Source organism: Stegodyphus dumicola, chromosome 4 (genome assembly GCF_044657685.1).
Source record: "Stegodyphus dumicola isolate Sdum_Otavi_A_Nest chromosome 4, ASM4465768v1".
Lineage (NCBI taxonomy): Eukaryota > Metazoa > Arthropoda > Arachnida > Araneae > Eresidae > Stegodyphus > Stegodyphus dumicola.
In genome coordinates, this window is record NC_140771.1 from 235,711,870 (window position 1) to 235,733,288 (window position 21,419).

A 21,419-nucleotide genomic window follows, 5' to 3' on the forward strand; every position below is an offset into this window, starting at 1 on the left:
TCATTTAATTCAGTTCTCACTTCGTGACAAGGCAAAAATACATAAAAACTCAAAATATCTGTATTAAAAATTACGAAGTAAATCTTAAACACTTATTTTCTCGAAAAAATTCCAGAAAGGATTAAGCATCATTTAATTCGCAGTAATAAATGAGACGTTATCTTTGTTGTTGCGAAGCTACGTTTCTGTAAATTGGCAACAAATCCACTATTCTGCTGTTTCAAACGTAAACAAGCAATGACCACCATCAAAAAAATTATTAGGCTTAGCGGCACTTAAACTACTTTAAAATTTTTGATAATTCTAAAAATATTGCATACAGATTTACGAAAGGCATAAAAACCTTAACCGGAAGATAAGAACAACATAACTCAAGCATTTTTAAAGCAAAAAATGTACAATTTACAAAAATATAAGAGTAAAGAAAATGAGATCACTGAGCCGGGTAACAGAGTGGATATATTTATGAATATATTTATATACGTTTGGCGTGGCCGATTGTAACCAAAATACGAGGTGCACATCTACATGTTATAGTAGTCATATATAGAAACTTTCAACATTCTGAGGCTACTCGTTTTTGAGTTATGCGAGATACGTACGTACATACGTTCGTACAGACGCCACGAAAAATTCTCTTGAGAATTCATTTTAAGGCAGTTTTATAATTTTTTTGGAGGAAAAGAGTCTTTTATTCGGTCTTTACGTACACATATCACGCAAAAACATCGTTAAATTGCATTCGATAGCAGTCAAAATGGATATTTTCGTTGAAATATGCTGCCTGAAACTTTTCGCGATTACAATACTTCCTTTTTACTTCGTACAAGGAATTAAAAAAAAGTGAAAATATTTTTTATCTTCAGAGCGCGAGACTATGTGTCGAAAATTCTATTCTCTTTTTGAATTATTTTGCGATATTGCTCTTGAATTGAATTTTATACTTTAAGTGCGAAGAACATGATATTTAATAAATAAAGGTAACAGACAAAACGTTAAGAAGCCTCTTTGGGCATAATATAAAATCTGAAAACTTCCCCCTCCCCGGTCCTCATTTTACTTGCTTTCTTCTTGAGCGAGTGACGAGAATCGAAAGAATGAGAAGAAAGGGTTTGGGGTTAGAGGAACACGACAAGGCAAAAATACATAAAAACTCAAAATATCTATATTAAAAATTGAAAGATATAGGAAATAAGACACCAAACGCAATTTTTAAAAAAATGTTTTAATTAAAATTACAGTTTCTACGCTAAAACAAGCAATTTGGCTAGCGGGCAAGAAGGCAGATTTTTCGGTGCACAAAACTGAAAGTTTACTTTTGGTCTCACTCGCCAAAAAGACACTGAATGCGTAGAAACTGACTGAATGTATTGTGGACGCTATGCTGAGCCAATATATAGGATAATTCAATAACTTAAATGATAATTCCAGAATGGATTAAGCATAATTTAATTCGCAATACGAAGAGAAGACGTTACTTTGTTCCTGCGAAGACAAATCCTCTATTTTGCTAAGTTTCAAATGTAAACAAATACGGCTGCTGTGGTAAAAATATTAGGCTTAGCCGTAATTAAACAACTTTTAAATTGTTGATAATTCTACAACTATAACATGCAGGTTAACTAAAGTCATAAAAACCTTAACCGGAAGATAAGAACAACACACTCTGTTACTGTATATATATAATGGTGCGGCATACATACATACATACATAAATACGTACGTACAGACACCGCCAACAAACCCTCTTCTGAATCCATTTTAAATCAGTTTTATAATTCGTTTGGGGGAAAAGAGTCCTTTATTCTGACCTTACATACATATGTCAAGCAACAACGTCGTTAAATTGCATTTAATAGCCATCAAAATGGATATTTTCTTTCAAATATGATACCCGGATTTTTTCGTGACTACAATACTTCATACAAGAAAGTAAAAATTGTTTTCATTGTTTATTTGTTTAAAATGTTGATATTAATTAAATATTTATTTAAAATATTAATTTTAAATTTCTTTGAACACGATTACTATTTTAAACAAATTGAAAGTAAATAATTAATAATATTAATTGTGCAACAAAATAATGATAAAATTGTGAGTAAAATTCGGTAATATCACTAAATCGGTAATAAACTTGTGTAATATCAGTTGTAGGTAAATAATATCAAAATTTTTGGAATGTTTCATAGCGTTAATAAAAATTTTGTTAATGTACTTCTTTCTCATTTATACGACGTTTGTAAATGATCACTTGAAAGACCTATAAAAGGTGCCCCATTGTATATTTGAAAAGAATTTTGATTTAAAAAATGCCTGAAAAAATTTAGTGTCATTTTTTATTTTGTATAGTCTGACATTACACTGGCTTATTTCCAACAACGCTTCCCAAACAATTACTCCATCCATGTGCGGCGGCGACCAAGCTCATACAAAATCATTGCGGAGCGAAATACTTCCATCACGCCTGGGGGTATCGTGGGGGGTACTGTTGCAAGAATGTTTATAAGCGATAGCCCATCACTTTTAGATATCCTACGCAACCCCTAATTGACTAAACGTTTCATCGATGACATCTTGCTTAAGATATAGCAGTTGGTAATACCATGGTTTCTGAAGGTCTTTTTTCAACGTGATCGCGTCCACTCGCGCTTTACGCAATATGACAACCCTCCCAAGGCCGTCACCAGTGCCTGACTTCTTCCCCAATGAGCACGCTTGCGACATAATCGACAGCCGGTCACCGCAAAAAACGTCTGACCAGATTGCGCAATCGCACTTAACTGCCGAGACATCTTTCAAGAGAGCGTCAGATGTTTTGTCCGTCATGCAAGACCACATTTTCGCATACGAAAACATCCAAGACAGCCCCACGCTATATGAATCTGTAACGGTTCTGGACCTCTGTTGCTGTAATAAAGTATGTTATTGATTCTCAAATGGTTCTTCTGTAATGGTTTTCTTCATGGCGATAATTCAAACGTCATTCAACAGAGTTTTGCCACCCTAGCCCAAAACCAGTGATTCTGTTTGTATATTATTGGTAAAAGCCAGTGTAGGAAAAGGGAGAAGGAAATTCTTGATTTTTTATCAAAACAAACAAGGGAACATGTTTCGGTCACTGAACAGACAACAGATTTCCTAAATCTTTGAAGAAAATAAACAAAGAAAAGGGTATAACTGAATCGCACAAGAACGAGATTCAGAAGCAAAAAGAAAAAGTTATAAGTATCGATAACACGAGTCTCACAAGAAACAACTTTGACGAACTGTTTCGGTAATTAATTCATCACAGGGGACTACATATTATTCCTGAATATCACCTACATATTATTTTAAAACACACCTGATTTCAACAGATCTATCTCTGCGGGAAAAGGGAGCACTTTCGAGCATTACGTTTCCCATTTTTCTCCTACGGAGAATGTAAAATGCAAGGCTCCCAAACCAGTGCCTCCCCGAAATGAAGCTAAAATCGTTTCCCTATTCCTTATTCAATAGAAAAACATGAATTCTGCCAGCACTTATTGGGAAGAACGCTAGATATCGCTTTGTCTTTCTCTGTCTCATTTTGAATTGTACCTGAAAATTTAGTTTATCAACGTCTCTTCTGTTTTAAGAAAATATGGTTTCTTGCACAGCAGTGCGGGGGTGGAGACTAAAATTATAAAATTATATGTGAAGTCATAGTGTTCTAAATCCTTCTTTTCATCCCTGTCTACCCCCTACCCTTCGTCAGTTTCATCAAGAAACACCACTTTTTTTAGGTGACCGGAATTTTTTTTTTTGCTCCAGTGTGTATTTGTATAAGAAACATACGAGTTATTTGCACAGTTAGATATTGTTAAGACTTTTGTACACATATAGATAGGTTTAGTCCAATTATATGTGAATTTGTTGTATTTTTCTGTTTAATGTAACATGAAAATCTAGAGAGATGATGCTCTGCGGAAAAAATAAGAATGCAAGGGTAAGTCTATTTAACATTGAGTAAATGACCCTCCCGCTAATTTGGCGAGATATCGCCAAGCTTGCAACGGTTTTGGCGACATTTTGGTCCGGACTCTATATCCCCATAATAAGTACTGTAATTGATTTCATATGCAATTGTAACCGTATCCTGCCACTGTATGCCTTCCAGTAATATCGAGAAGTACTAGATATTTATCGGCGTCCGGGGGGGGCAATACAAGACCGGAGACAATATCTGCTCTCAATTGTTGCCGTTAGTTGTTAGTTCAGCGTGAGTTCCAAATACTGAGATATCTCTTGGGTTAGCTTCACTCTTTACTGCGCTTTGGATTGCATTCTGGAGAAGGCATGGATGTAATTGGCTGTCCCTTCATAGGAGGTAACGGTGGCTGCCTATTAGGTGCATCCATAATAAAATGAACACCGCTTCCGGCATTTGTAGTGGCGAAAGCCTAAAAATGGCTAGTGCTCACCCCCCCCCAAAAAACACCACTTTCTTAAATCATTTTGTTTCGAGGAAGCAATTTCTTTCCCTTCATTCAACCATGACACAAATTTACAATTTTAATTCATGCTTCAAAGTTTTTCTTTATGATGAATTATTTTTTCTCTGAACATTGAATTTTTTAGATCAAAAGGGACGTTAGTCCTGAATGTTATATTATCTCGAAGGGGCATTTTTCGTTGATTCACTATACATCAAAGCTATTAGAATAAATGGAATAAGCCTTCTCCGTATGTTCCGTGCAATGAAAATGAAACCATTAAACGTCACGATATGACGTTACGACTTATCATGGTCTCTGCCATAGCGGACATCTGGTTATGTTTAAAATATAATAGGTGCCTACATGTTATAAGTTAGCATGTCTACACGTTAGCTATTCATTATTGAACATTTTATAAGTCTTCGTTTTTAATTTTAATGCTTAACATAAATCATTTTGAATTCAGTACGAAGAAAAATCACAAGATTTCAAATTTAATACAGTCAAGGTATACATGAAAACGTGGAAACGGTAATTGTAACGCAAATGTATACATGATAAAACTTAGAATACTAGAGAAAGTTTCAAATGGTATTTTACGAAATTAGTCTTCGTTTATAAGTCTTCGTTTATATTTATAAGTCTTCGTTTTTAATTTTAATGCTTAACATAAATCATTTTGAATTCAGTACGAAGAAATATCACAAGATTTCAAATTTAATACAGTCAAGGTATACATGAAAACGTGGAAACGGTAATTGTAACGCAAATGTATACATGATAAAACTTAGAATACTAGAGAAAGTTTCAAATGGTATTTTACGAAATTACGCTTGAAGATACTTTGCTGAGGTTGCGGACATTAATATTTCCTCTCAGCCTAATTTTATTCAACAATATATTTCTTGGCTATGATAAATCGTGACATCATGTTGCTGACATCTTCTTGACTTCACTATTGTCACGTGATGTTTACTCCATCTATTCTAAGCTCCTTGTTATAAACAGCGTATAATTGTCAAATTGTTGCCACCAAATATTATAGTCCTCTAATATATTTTAAAAAAATAAATAATGAAGAATCTACATGAATGTATGTCTTTTTTTCCCCGCACTGTGAGAAAACAACGGTACCTAGAGCCATCAAATTTCGAATAACGTAATCCTCCACATGGGCAACTGGAAGACCGAAGTTTGAATTTCGAATTTATTTCCTTAACTATTTCACTTTTTGTGAAATTTTAGCGAATTTTTCATTAATAAACTCAAAGATTTGAAAGCGAGCAGTGACAGGGAAAAAAAAATTATTTCCAGTGCCTCGAGATTGTATGTCAGAAAATTCTAAAGATAAACGGTTTTTAAATATTTTGGGATTTTTCTGTTCAATCGACTTATCAAAAATCGACAAGAATTTTATATTTATAAAAAATGTAAGGACACAAAATGTTAATAATAAAACACACACACACACACACACACACACACACAAAAAAAAAAAAAAAAATCTGAAATGTTTCAGATTTTAAATTACGTCCAAAGGGGCGTTTTTTAACATTTTGTGTGTTACCTTTCTTTATTAAATATCATGTTCCTCGCACTTAAACCATAAGATCCAGTGCAACAGCAATATCGCAAAATAGTTTTAAAACGAGCCTATCTTTAGAATTTCCGATACAGAGACTCACGCGCTGGAGATAAAAATGTTTTTTCTGCACAACGTTGCCATTGCTCGCTTTGAAATCCTTGAGTTTGTTAATCAAAAATTCGTCAAAGTTTTAAAAAATAGGAAATCGATCATAAAACAAATTTCAAATTTCAAATTTGGTCTTCCACATGCTCATATTCGTTGGAGGATTACGTTATTCAAAATTCGATGACTCTATGTACCGTTGTTTTATCACAATACGAGAAATATACATACATTTATGCAGATTTTTCATTATTTAATTTCTTCAAATATAATGCAGGACTCTAACATTTTGTGGCAACAGTTTGAAAAGTGAACCGACATTTATGAGTCCGACGCAAAATGCCAAAACGAAACTAATAGTCCTTCGAGATTCAAATCCCTTTGGACTAAAAATTCTGAAAGGTTTCGGATTTTAAATTACCTCTAAGGAAGTGTTTTTTAACTTTTTGCGCGTTACCTTTATTTATGAAATATCATGTTCTACGTACCCAAACTATAAAATTCAGTTCAGCAGCAATATCGTAAATTAATTTTAAGATGAGCATATCTTTAGAATTTCCGATATAGAGCCTCGCGATATAATTTTTTTTCCTCGTACAGTGTTGCCATTGCTCGCTTTGAAATCGTTTAGTTGTTTAATCAAAAATTCTTTGAATTGTTACAAAATATGAAACCTGTAATAAAACAAATTTCAAATTCAAATTAGGTCTTTCACATGCCCATATTCTATGGAAGATTACCGTTATTCAAATTTCGATGATTCTAGGTACCGTTTTTATCACAGTGCGCGATATATGCATACATTTATGCAGATTCTTCATTATTTAGTTTATTTAAATAAGACTGATTAATTTATTGATCTGATTTAATTTAATTTATTAAATGTATAAGACAGGGCGGTAATATATGGTGGACCCGATTTGAAAAGTGATACAACATTTTAAAATTTTCGACGCAAAATACCAAAAAGAAATTAATAGTTTTTCAAGGGAAACCCTTTGGACTAATAATAATTGTTTTTACTTAATCGCCATTTGACTAAATTCAATTCTGAAGTCTTCTACGGTGGAAAATTGACCTCTCAGACAGGAATGTGGTCAGTGATTCTGAATGCCGTACGGTAAACCTCGGATTTGTATCCGGGTAAGGCATGGGATAAATAGGATATAGGAGGTAACTGTGGCCCACCGATTAGATGCGTCGATAATCAAGTGACCACCGCATTAGCGTTAGTAATGGCCAACGTCTATAAAGGCTAGTGTACGACCTTGGGGGGGGGGAATTGCGTCTTTAATCAAGTCTTGAAACTGCAATATGGTTCCTCTTTTTTTTTTTATAATTAAATTACCTTCAGTGTGTTATATTACTTTATATTATGTATGCTATATCACTTATTCACATATGTTTTTAAAGTTCTAGTTTCTTTGTTCAATTCATATTTAATTAGGAAAAATGATTTGAAACGAGTTTTTATCACTTCCATATCCGACTAAATTCTGAATTTCCTAACGTGTTTCAGACCATTTTCCTGTATTTTAATATTAGCAGCTACGCTGTCAGCCTTCGTCAGGCTTTTAAATGTACCGTAAAAATGCCTGAAGGGAACAGCAAACGTTAAATTTTAAAAACTGCGCAGAATTTTACTCTGCAGAACAACTTCATCAAAAACAGAAAATCACAAATTTAAACCAAAAATATTACATATAACAAAATTACGATGAAATAAGCAATATCTCTTATTATAAATAATAATTATCCTAATAAATAAATTAATCAACTTCTCGTTGCCTTTTCTTAACAAACGTCCAGTATCCAAGAGAAACATTAAATTTAAAAACTCCACAGAATTATCGCCCTCATTTTTCCAAGTGGCAACAGTGCTGATTTTCAACAGTCAGCAGTCCAGTATACGATTGAATGCAAAACTGTTGCCAAAACCACACGTCTAAAAGAATGAAACCATTCAAAATGATGCGATAAAATCGAAAAGATAAAATTTAAAAAATTCTGATTCGAATTTTGAAAAAATTGCTTCGAGATGCATTGGCTCTTGTCTAGATACACCTATGTACCAAATTTCGTAGCTCTGTGTCTATTAGCTTACGCGCAGCACGTACAAAAGACACGCAGACACTTTCTTTTATCTTTTATTATTATGTAGAGATATTATTTCCTATTACACACGAGCTTCAAAACTGCATCACCATATATTTGAGCAAGTTATTTGAAATTTTTCATTTTATTTTTTTTATTTATTTAATTTAACATCTATTTTCGTATGCATTCTTTTATGTTCTTGTATTAATACTTGTGGCAACGTTTTCAAAATAGTGTGAGACTGGAAATAAAATTTTTATTCACGTACTTTCAATTATTAATCTTTTATATTATTTCATGATTTCAGGATCAAATTCTTAAGAAAAAACTCGGATTATGAGTTGAATCTGATAGGATTTTTACTCCCTCCAAGTAATCCATATATTAGAAAATTGTAAGTTCTTTTTTTTTTTTTTTTTTTTTTTTTTCCTTTTGATATTTTTGAATCTTTAGGGATTTAATATCATAATTGAAAATTGTGACCGTATGTTTCACTTGTATTTATGTTACTTCAATTATAAATAAAATATCGTAAATTTAATTTCTTAAACTTCAGTGTACAAGCGTATTTTAATACTTTCTTTAAACCTAATTTTTGAATTGAAATTACACATTTTATTAAACGAGAACGGTGCTACTTTGGTAGACGGTTGCACGGATTTTTGGCGATTTACGTTGGCCGAATAGTTGGCGCGATTTCTACAAACGTCAGCCATCTTGAAAAACGCTGTTTTTATGCATAGTAAAGTATTCGAAACTTAAAAGATAAATAAATAAATATCCTTAAAAGTAATGGATTAATTTTTGTTGAAAATGTCATTTTTTAAGATGGCAGGCAAGTGTAAATAAATACATTTACTATGAGTATAAAATACTAAAGTAAGGTTATTATTACTTTCATATAGCAAAGAACAGAATAAAAACACCGCTATAAAAACTTTGGGCCAACGTTTAATTAGATTAAAATATTACTGAAATTGAATATCGAATTAAAAACCATCATACCAACATTTAAAAGAATTAGAATATTATTAAATTCAAATACTTTAAAATACGTTATATAGAATATAATTAACATTAAAACATATGGACAATAATTATCTCAGCAATTTCTGAAAATAGTGTTTAAATTTTTTTAACAAAAATTGAAGTATACAATTATAAAATAAAAGAAAAATATGTACTAACATTTTTTTGAGTGTTTAACCTGTTGTTTATTGATAAGTAGCACAATAAAAAATCAGAATCATAATTTAGATAACATCTTTGAAGACATCTTTGAAGGAATTCGAAGATATAAATTAAATTTTAAAACGGCGCGGAAATGCACAAATTGTCAGTAACCAATCAGGGAGCTGATTACAGCTCGTTAATGCACAAATATTCTATAACCAATCAGAGAGCTTATTACATCACGGCTAGAATTAAAATTATTTAAAAATTCATACATAATAAAATCATTTTTTTTTAAAAAAATGCAAAATTAAATTGTATTTTAATATTTAAGAGCCATAAATAATGTTTAAAACATTAGATTAAATTTATACATATTGAAACGAATTACTTTTAAAGTAAGGTGATGTCATTGCTTACATCATCCACAACATAAAATTTCATAAAATATGATAAACAATAAAATTTTTATTTCAAATAAAAATGCAAAATTAAATTGATTTTTAATATTTAAAAGCCATAAATAATATTTTAAACACGGGATTTATGCACAATAAAACGCACTATTTTTTAAATAAAATGACAACAAAGTATCGGTTATCATAAATAAATTATCTAGTAATGGGTTTACCATAAGTTGTATTACTCACCAAAGGAAAATCGCCAAAAAATCGCCAAAATCCGTGCAACCGTCTACCAAAGTAGCACCACGAAAACAAATAACTAAATTAAAATCTTAATTAATTTAAATCTTAATTAATTAAATTATTTTGAAAGCTGAAACTAGGGTGCTACTTTGGTAGACGGTTGCACGGATTTTGGCGATTTTTTGGCGAGTAATACAACTTATGGTAAACCCATTGCTGGATAAGTTATTTATGGTAACCGATACTTTGTTGTCATTTTATTAAAAAAAAATAATGCGTTTTATTATGCATAAATTCCGTGTTTTAAATATTATTTATGGCTTCTAAATATTAAAAATCAACTGACTTTTGCATTTTTATGTGAAATAAAAATTTTGTTTATAATATTTTATATAATTTAATGTTGTGGATGATGTAATCAATGACGTCACTTTACTTAAAAAGTAATTGGTTTTATTAATATCTATAAATTTAATCTAATGTTTTAAACATTATTTATGGCTGTTAAATATTAAAACACAATTTAATTTTGCATTTGTTTTAAAAATGATTTTATTATGAATGATTATTTAAATAATTTTAATTCTATGCGTTATGTAATCAGCTCCCTGATTGGTTACTGAATATTTGTGCATTACCGCGCCATTTTAAAATTTTATTATTCATCTCTTCGAATTCCTCAGATTTCAAATGGAATGGATATCTCCGTTTCGAAGGTGAATGTTGTTATTGGGAATTACCAAGAATTATTGGTATTGGAATGAAAAAATTGCCCTTTGAGACCTTTTTTTGGCCAACCTGTCTTTCCTAATCAAAGATTTATTTATAAATTGTTAATAGCGTCAGAGGAAATTTATTTTAAATTTTTGGAGGAAACCTCGCTAATTGCTTCTTCAATGAAGTCCGAGAAATGTGTATCACAGATGAAGATGGTTAGAAGAGCCGATTCAATTATGATTCGAATTTTTTTTTGTGGTACTTATCAATAAACAACAGGTTAAATGACTCAAAAAAATTTAAATACATATTTTTCTTTTCTTTTATAATTGTATACTTCAATTTTTGTTAAAAAATTAATACACTATTTTCAAAAATTGCTGACATAATTATTGTCACATATGTTTTAATGTTAATTATATTCTATATAACGTATTTTAAAGTATTTGAATTTAATAATATTCTAATTCCTTTAAATGTTGGTATGATGGTTTTTAATTCGATATTCTATTTCAGTAATATTTTAATCTAATTAAAAGTTAGCACAATGTTTTTATAGCGGTGTTTTTATTCTCTTTTTTGCTATATGAAAGTAATAATAACCTTACTTTAGTATATTATACTCATAGTAAATGTGGTACTTTTCCGTTTCGCGGGCGCAAATCTCGCCAAGCAGACTTTATTGGCGACAACATACAGTATACACATAAAAAAATATTAAAAAAAATTTAGTTCTATGAATTCTTTTTTTGAAGGTATAAACATTTTAATATCGCTTAAAACTTTATAAAAAGCCAATAAATAAAGATAATAAATTTGTAAAAAGACATTAATTTAAGAATTTACTATGCTTTCATGGTTCAACATCCTAATTCGCCGGTTCATATCACGTGACCCCAAGCGATCTCATCTCACGTAAACAAACTACTCTACAAAAATCTAATGCTCTCAGTAATTATCTACATTAATTTCAAGAATCTTAATTTGGAACACAAGTTTAATTGCAAGAAATATTTCAATGCGTACGAATAGTTTACTCAGAAATTATGTAAAACTGCAGTGCTTTACTTCACTAATACATTCTCATTAGAATTGATGAATTTAACCCTTGACTTTCCTTTTCTATATTTTCGGCTTCGGGTAAAAGCTGTGATTGCATCCTAATTGACTTAATCACCAAAAATGGCCTTAGACATAAAACTGAACTATCTGATAAAAATTCTATGTAATTATATGCCAGTATTGAAAGAAACAATCAATCTGATAAGAAAAAGCTGCGACTTGTTTTGAAAATGAGGCATAAAAGGTTACCAGCGAGAATATTCCGTTTGGAATCGGTTGTACCATTATTGGCGACTTTATCGCTTGCGCCGGCAAAACGGAAAAGTACCGTAAAATGTATTTATTTACACTTGCCTGGCATCTTAAAAAACGACATTTTCAACAAAAAATTAATCCATTACTTTTAACGATATTTATTTATTTTTTTTAAGTTTCGAATACTTTACTATGCATTTCAAGATGGCTGACGATTATAAAAATCGCGCCAACAATCGTACCAACAACGTAAATCGCCAAAAATCCGTGCCACCGTCTACCAAAGTAGTACCAACATCAATAAATATTTTTAAAGTTATTAGTTAAATACTGATATTAGTTAAAATATCATTGTATAATTTAGTTAAAAAGTAAAGATATTATGATATATTTTTAACTCATATACAGAGTGTGTCAGTACAGCGTTGATAAACTTTCAGAAGAGATATATCTAAGCGATGGGAAATCACATAGGAATGCATGATTGGAAACGCTTTCCACGGACAGTAGTGACGACATAAAAGTCAAGAAAGAAAGGACACGAACGGGGTGAGAAAACATGTTTATTATTCGGAGTAGAACAAAAACAAAGAAAAAAACAACATAAAGAGAAAACTATCATCATCAAAAAGGGTGCTCGAAATTAGGACCCGGACAGCGATGCAGGAACCGTGCGTCATGCATCTCCATGCGATCTTCCATTAGTGATGCAGATCTTCTACGAGCCAGAGAAGTGAGACCTGCATCACGGTTCCGGGTCGTAATTTCGAACACCTTCTTTGATGACGAGAGTTGTTTATCTTTGTTCCTATTTGTAGGTTTTTGCTGTACTAAACATAATAAAACATGTTTTGTCTCACTGTTTGTGGCCTTCCTTTTTTAGCGTTTTTTGTCGTCTTACCGCCGGTTACAGCCGAAAACATCGCGGCAAAAACATCGCGGACGAAAACGTCGCAGAGAAAACAACGCAAGGCGAAAACGTCGTGCTACAAAACATCGTGGGAGAAAACATCGCAAAGAGAAAACATCGCAGTTCTAAAACATCGTAGTACAAAACATCGTCGTCGAAAATAAAGCGGTTCAGAAACTTCGCTGTTTGAAAAGATCGTCGTCGAAAATATCGTGGTAAAAAATAAAGTATCTACAAATCATCGCATGACGATAACATCGCAGACATGCTTTTGTCAGGCTTTAAGGGGGCTCATACACCTTAAACCCCTTATGATCTTCGAATATGTGACTGTTGCAAGAATTGGGATATTTTATTTATTTTAAAAGCAATTACTTCCAATTTTTTACAGCTGACTACATAATATAGCTGCTTTGGAAACTAGTAACCAGAATGTTTGTGCTGCCACAAATATTTTTGTAATTAAATCCGCTTTGTGACAAAATATTTCGTCATGTTTTCACATTGCGCGCATGATATTTTAAAAATGGCTAATGGTACGTACTTGAAATTTCATGGAATTCTTTATATGGACACTATTTTCTAAGTGAACCAAAAATTTGATGAATATTTTAGTATTAAAAAAAATTTATACACCAAAACATTACAGATTTTTTTAATAAAATACATTTTATAAATTCAACTCCAAATAAAATAAACATTTAACATAAAACTCTTAGAATTTGAGGTTCACAGTAGTTTCCAAATGTTATAAAAGCTATATATTAAATATGGAATTAAATTATGCAACAAAATGTTTCAAACTGTGTGCGCAAGGTGGAAACGTGACGAAAAATATTGTCACAAAGCGGATTAAATTATAAAATTATTTGTGGCAACACAAACCTTCTGATGACTATTTCAGAAAGCAGCTATATTATGTAGTCAGCCATAAAAAGTTGTAAGTAATTGCTTTTAAAATAAATAAGTTATCCCAATTCTTGCAACAGTCACATATTCGAAGATCTTATGAATTTTAAGGTGTATGAGTCCCCTTAATAACTGTGAATAGATATTCCCATAATAATTTGTGAGCGCAAGATGTAAAGAAGGATAGCTTTTACTTTCACATTTTTTTATTTTTGCTGAAAAAGTAAGAAGAAAACATAAGCATAGCAAATTAATGCAACTTATAGCTTTTCCTGAAAACTTACCAGTAAAAACTTTATAAAAAATGATTTATTAATGGTCTTTGTTAGTTAACTATGTCGGCTTAAAATTCTATTAAGTGCTATAAGTAGCATTAATTTTCTATGCTTAAGTTTCCTTCTTATTTTCTCAGCAAAAATTTATTAGTTAATATAAAATATGAAAAACAAATTATCCTTATTTCTATCTTGCGGTCACAAATTATTATGCGAATATCTATTTACAGTTATTAAAGTCTGAAAAAAGCATGTCTGCGATGATTTGTAGATACTTTATTTTTTACCACGATATTTTCGACGACGATGTTTTTAAACTGCGAAGTTTTTGAACCGCTTTATTTTCGACGACGATGTTTTGTACCACGATGTTTTAGAACTGCGATGTTCTCTCCCACGATGTTTTAGAACTGCGATGTTTTCTCCCACGATGTTTTCTAGCGCGACGTTTTCGCCTTGCGTTGTTTTATCTGCGACGTTTTCGTCCGCGATGTTTTTGCCGCCATAGGAAAGCGTTTCCGAACATGTCTTCTTATGTGATTTCCCTGATTCCTATGTCTAGGTGTACTCTATTTCTCCTGAAAGTTTGTCAAAGCTGTACTGATATACCCTGTACATATTTAATTTTTTTCCTTTTTTCTGACCTTCTTTTTTTTCTGATTTATTTTAAACAGATAAAAGCAAATACTTCTTTTCTTCTTCTAAATGGAAAGACAAGAGTTAGTGACTGGAGATACAATAAATTTCAAATCCGATTTTCGGGCAAAATCAAAGTACGTCGATAATGGGAAAAAGCGATTACAGTTGCCTGATTTGAATATGGTAAATAAAAGCTACGACAAACTCCACCGCTACAACAAAAATTTTAAAAAGCACTTGATCAACACTTTAGGCTCCGACTCACAGATATTACAATCCTCCCGGAAGGGTAAAAAACGGAGAAGAGTTTTCCGACCTTACCCGTGCAAAACTGTTTTCCACTATAGTAGAAAATCATTTTCTAAGCACAGGAGAGTTAAAGCAGCATGCTGTTCAACTGAAAGCTATTCAGAGAGTAATAACGAAGATCTTAAAAATACGACAGATGCGAAACTCCCAGGAAATACCAAGTATTTATTTGAAAGTGAACCTGTTCTTCCCAGTTTTTCCAAATGCAGATCTTCACAAATGAAAAACGGGGCTAAAAACTACTCTAGGACATCCCCTAACAAGACTTTGCACACCGTACCTCAGGATTCACCTATAGGCGAAATTTTCGGTAATTTGTTTATTAACGTAGAAGGTAAGATATATTGCGCAAGAATTACGTGTACGAATGTTAGCAGTTACCCCATTATAAGAAGTCCACTTACAGAAAAGGACTGCAAGAGAAAGTATATTAATCCGATAGCACCGAAGGAAGTTTTTAAGGAAGACAATGCATTTCCTACTAAGTCCTTAAAAGATAGATCAAATGAATTTGTAAGCAATCAAAATTGCGGCTGCCGTGCACGACTCAACTCAAACGAGCCGAGCATTCAGCCTATAACAGAGGAGTTGTGCAACAAATTAGATACGCATATATATCCCAAAACTGAAAATCTGAATCAGTTTAAATTAATCGGCAAAAATCAACCTATGAGTCGTAAAGTAAAGGGAAACGATAAAAGTCACCTACCTGATGCCAATGAGAGTGTTTTGCACCAGAAGAGCGATACTGAATCTTTGAATTATTCCGAGTCGGAAAATGATAGTGAAATAAGTCTTATTCAACCTGTAGTGCATGAAAAACCGAACAATTCTAATAAATTTCATAACAGCACGAATTGTACGAAGAATAACGATGTCAGCAAACTGAGCTTAGTCGGAAATGCTGGAAATTATCAAGCTGATTTACGTATTAGGCCCGGTTTTGGAAAAGTTTCGGAAAATCTTCCAGAATTCACTGTACCTGGTTGGAGAAATTCAAATTCACTTTTTGTGCATAAAATTCCAAAGGATAAGATTTCTGAAGAAGAACTGTGGGGAAAATTCGAAAAGGTTTTCAGAAGGTAAAATGCTATTCTGTTTCATTTTCTTAATGCATTTATTCACGCGCAAAAGCTGAGCACTGACTCAAAAGAGTTGCGTTCTACGGGAGTAATTGGGGAGTAATCGGGAGTAATTGGGGAGTAATCGGGAGTAATTGGGGAGTAATTGGGGAGTAATCGGGAGTAATTGGGGAGTAATTGGGGAGTAATCGGGAGTAATTGATAAAACAATTGGTGAAGAGTCAAAACACAATTTATTCACCAGTATTACACAGGAGAGGTCCAAAGACACGTTAGTCATAAAAAAATTACGATAAACGCGCTGAAACAATCAACAACACAACCTTTGGGCTATAACAGTAAAGACAGCTTCACGGAAAAGCACTAAAGTGCAGCAGTCGATCGCTCTCAAGCTAATCTCTGAACTCAATGCACTCTACTACACAAATGAATTCAAGACACTCCTACTCCGCATACAGGCAGGGTATATATAGCTTTAACCTACCTTCCAGAATATTATAGGGAAAACCGCTAAGAATGCATTCTAGAATGTTCTCGCTTCGTCTATAGCATATCCCCGATTTTGTCGCCAAATATCGCAAATGGGACAATTTCTCACCAAATTTGGTAACCTTGTCTTTCCCTGCCACTTTCTGGCAATCCTAGCTACCGCAACTAGGTATTTCGCAATAATAGTTAACTTTATAGCCTCTTATTTGTAAGTATTATTTATGATTTATCGATTTCTAGTAACCATTTGCATAATTCACCATTTGCTTAAAGTTTTCTTTGTACTGCCAGATATTTTCAAATGCTGAGTATAACTGCATGAAGTAAATATATGTAAAAATATTTTGAGCGAAAAATTTGTGTCTTAATTTAGGGAGTAACTAGCTATAGCTATACTTATTATTAAAAAGGAGTATGTCACTGTTGTTGTTCAGTTGTCACAGAGTTGCACAATAAAATGACAAAAATCGAATGTTTATTTTCCCGATAGCAGTATGGAAGTACCTGCCCTTGTAATTTTTTACATTCTGCTTCCCAGAAAATATTAATGTCTCAGGCATGGATACGTAATTTGATAAATTTAGAAATTTAAAACTATTTCGGATTATTCGCGGTCTTATGCCGATTCCCTGGCAACTTGGGTAAACAAACGTTAACTTTTTACTTGACCACCTTTACGCCTCACAGATACTGTTTTGTTCATAAGTAGTAATAAGAAGTATTTTATGACAAGCAAGACAATGTGGAAAATAAAAATCTGTATGGCTGATATTTACATTTTTTTAGCCAATGAAAGTTGTTCAACAGTATGAATGCTGAAGATAAAATTTTTAAATACCTGTATACGTATCTGGGATGGACATGGGGGGGGGTTGGCGGCTGTCTTTTGTAAATCCAAAAATGCCTCGAAACGCGGCAGTTTTACTGTATGTTAGAAACGGGCGTCTGGATAATCAGAAAATACTAAACTTTGTTGTCTCAAAAATTCACATCATGTGCAATGGGGTTCTAAGTTGTTTTCTACCCCTGTTCTCATGCCTTCTAGGTGTAGCTGGAAGCAAACTCGATGCGTATTCGGGAAAACCGGAGTTCTGATCCCGGCGTCGGCATTGCACATTTTTTCCGTTTTCCTCATCGATATATTCTAATGACTGCACGTAAGGCCCGAACTAAAAGGTGGTGGAGACGATAATCCGTCACCACCATGATTCGGTGATTGGGTTCCCCTCATCGCCAGTCGCCCTTTAACATGGAGAGTATGTAAGGTATTTTCTACCTCCCTTCTGCATGCCTTCGAGGCCCTTCGAGAAACACACTCGATGCGTATTCAAGTGGTCTGGAGTTCGAATCCTGGCAAGGGCACTGCTCATTTTTCACGTTTCCTGTAGGGATATAACCTAATGACTCCACAGAGTCAATAATAAATTAGAGGCTAGACTTGGTATGATTTCATTTCTGCTTCATAACTATGAAGAATACTTACTATCATTTACATATGGGGCGTTTGCAAGTGATGGGGACACGGAACAATGCTTATTGTCATTCGTATACGACATATCTGCAGAGGAAGATGACACTGCTTTATATGGAGATATATTTCATGCTTCCAAGAAATAATCTTTTCCGGATAGTGCTTGGTATCTACGGCTTTTCTTTTATTTCGATGACTTTTATTAATTGAAATTGTAAATAGTCCTTCCGTAGATGATCCTCCTTTATACAGTTCTCTCACTTTTCTTTACATTTCTTGTTTTACCGGTTCTTTGTGTTAATCTTCATTCTATTCCAACGCTGTTAGGATAAAGCCTGCAGAAATATTCGTCATATATGTTCCGGCAGAAGAATGAGCTTCTTGATTTTAGTATTTCTGTTGTTGTTGACTAATACTCACTTGTCTGACCTGTATCAGCCCTAGCCCACGGAATTTCTCGTGGCAAGGAGCGCAAGATACGCCTGATGAGTCCGAGGGTCTTCCATCCTTCTTCCCCTACCAGCAACCTCTCGAGAGGACCTTTCTACTCCTCGCATACTTAGACTGCTCTGATGCCGCACGGACGCTGTACATTTAAAAACATCTATGCCTACTCTGGGGTTCTAAACTGGGCCCTTCGGTATTGCACTCAGCGACGATAACCTTTATAACCGTTGGGAGGAAGAATTTTGCTAAGCTTTTTTATTAGCTGATTTACCTCCTAAACTAAACGGTAGCCCATTTTTATCTTTAGAACTTAAAGAGTTCGACTTTCCATGATAGCAAAACTGGTAACAAACTCCTAACAGACTTGGAGCGTTGGTCTAACGTAACAAAGGAGTCTTGAAACGGTTTAAAACCTTTTTATTAAATCAGAACTTCAACATCAGCACACATTTCATGTTTAACAAAACAACCATCATTTGTGGCGATGAAACGTAAAATAACAGACTTTTAAAGTAAGCCTAGCAGTCAAAGACTACGCAATTGATTTAAAGAGAAGTTGACTCAAAACTTCTCATCGGCGTAACAGTTAAATACCAACAACAATAACGCAAAGCCGAATAATTATAATCTTATTAGAAACGGCGAATCTAGACGCATGGCCTCTGGAGGCAGAAACACACACTGTCTTACAAACCAAAACCCTCGATTTAAATACTCTAACTGATATATGTTCCGCCGAGGAAACGAAAAGGAAAAGCCTTAGTTCAGGCTGAAATTAGAAGTAGCTGGTTAATGAAAATGATAATAACCCTGTAAACTTATTATTCCGAGACATTGCTACATCTCATGGATTTTATTGGATACACAAATTATTGAAAATGTAATTAAATGTTCTTGAATTTGATATTTATGGATAATGTAACATGAAATGCTTGAAAGAGAAGATGCTGTTCCAGAAGAATAAGATTACAATGGGCAAATCTAGTTAACATTAAATAAATGGCTACCTTGCTGAATTGGCGTGATATCGCCAAGCTGGAGACGGTTTTGGAAGCTAATTTTTGTCGCCAAATTTGCTGAGTAATTCGCAAAAGTCGCCAAGCTTGGCAACTATTGGGTGACTTTTTGGTCGTGTCCTTGTAAAACAGTAATTGGTATTATGATTGAATATTGAATAAATATAATTGATTCTTGTCCGTAAATATATCCGTATAATGTCTTTCAGTAATTTCGAGAAGTGGAAGGTACTAGAGATTTCTTGGTGGCCAGGTGAAAACTATGTAAGACTAGATAGAGTATCAGATACAGAAGTTGCTTAATTTGGTGTATTGAGAGGAGGAGCTTTGCCTTTTTAGATGCCCTTTGCCTTGCGTTGTGTTTAACGTTTTTAATAGTTTGAAGTGTGACTCCTCTGTGATATTCTGAGGAGCTGCACGAGTGTTATTGCGGAAAGTTCCACAGGTGTAAAGTGTTTCTTTCGGTAAAAATAAGTTTTATCAGGCTATGATTCAGTTTATTACGAAGCCGTCCACCTGCAGTAATATCAATAGAACTTGAAGGAAAGTTAATAACTCAAACAGTCAAGTACCAGTTAATTAAGAGAAATAATTTCAGAAACTATTTTTTCACTCTACAAATATAAGAAGTCAAATATTTTAATCTCATAAAATGGACATATGAAAAATTAAACAAGACGTCTTTCGCTTTTCTTTTTCTAACTGAAAAAAAATGGTATAGTTAGATTTAGAGAATGCAAAATAAGTAGGTTATAATATAACGACGCTTAAGTATCCAAGCACACCAGCGGCCGAGCGGTAAAATCATTGAACGCTTTTAACTCATTCCGGGGTTCGAACAGGCTGGCGGCATGGGTGTTTTTGTGGATTTCCGTATGTGTAACGGGTATACGTGTGCTCCACTAAGATATTTCTCCCCTTAGGCAGATAGAAATCGCGTGCTTTTTCATAATAAAATAAACCAAAACCAGACCAAACTTAAATATCCAAATGATATTAATACTTCACAAATTTCGTCAGAAATGTCTAATTCTACTAACCAGTTGCTTTTGGACACTAAAGCGCTTTAAATTTTAATCTCTAAGAAGTAAAGCACGAGTACAAGAATTTAGAAGTTCAGTTGAATTTGTGTTAACATTGCCAAATTACTCTTACTAGCAAAAACAGAAGCTTCAACAAACTTAATAAAAAACTATTCATCTTCAGTTTGTCGAAAAAAAAAAAAAAAAAACCTTTCTATAAAACAAAAATTAACCTATCAAATAATTTGAAAAAAAAAAAAAAAAAAAAACTGAAAGCTTTCAGATTTAATATCACGCTCAAAGGGGCGTTTTTTTCACGTTTTGTGTGTTACTTTATTTATTAAATATCATTCTCTTCGCACTTAAACGACATAAATTCAATTCAACAGCAATATCGCAAAATATTTAAAAACAGCATATTTTTAGAATTTCCGACAAACAGTCTCGTGCGCTGGAAATAAAAATGTTTTTCTCCGTAGAGTATTGCCATTGCTCGCTTTGAAATTGTTGAGCTTTTTAATCAAAAATTCTTTAAAGTTTTACGAAATATGAAATAAATAATAAAACCAATGCGAAATTAAAAATTCGAGTTTCCAGGTGCCCATGTTCCCGGTGGAGGATTACGTTATTCAAAATTTGTTGGCTCTAGGTACCATCGTTTCTTCACAATGCGAGAAAGATTGTTGACACTGCATTCGCAGATTCTTCATTATTTAATTTCTTTAAATGTAACACAGGGCGATAATATTTGG

The 21,419-nt window shown here is 33.1% G+C and overlaps 1 protein-coding gene across 4 annotated transcripts in view; it reads left to right on the forward strand.

The window, feature by feature from the left end:
- The window catches only part of LOC118183803 (uncharacterized), a 68,855-nt gene that overhangs the window by 36,683 nt on the left and 10,753 nt on the right, over positions 1-21,419 (forward strand). For 3 of the 4 annotated variants that reach the window (XM_085816089.1, XM_085816088.1, XM_085816087.1), the window contains one exon: positions 8,552-8,638. In XM_085816089.1, coding sequence (XP_085672215.1) covers positions 8,552-8,638 — 87 coding nt within the window. Of the gene's footprint in view, positions 1-8,551; positions 8,639-14,866; positions 16,223-21,419 lie in introns of all 4 variants that reach the window. The other variant, XM_085816086.1, reaches the window with a different exon arrangement.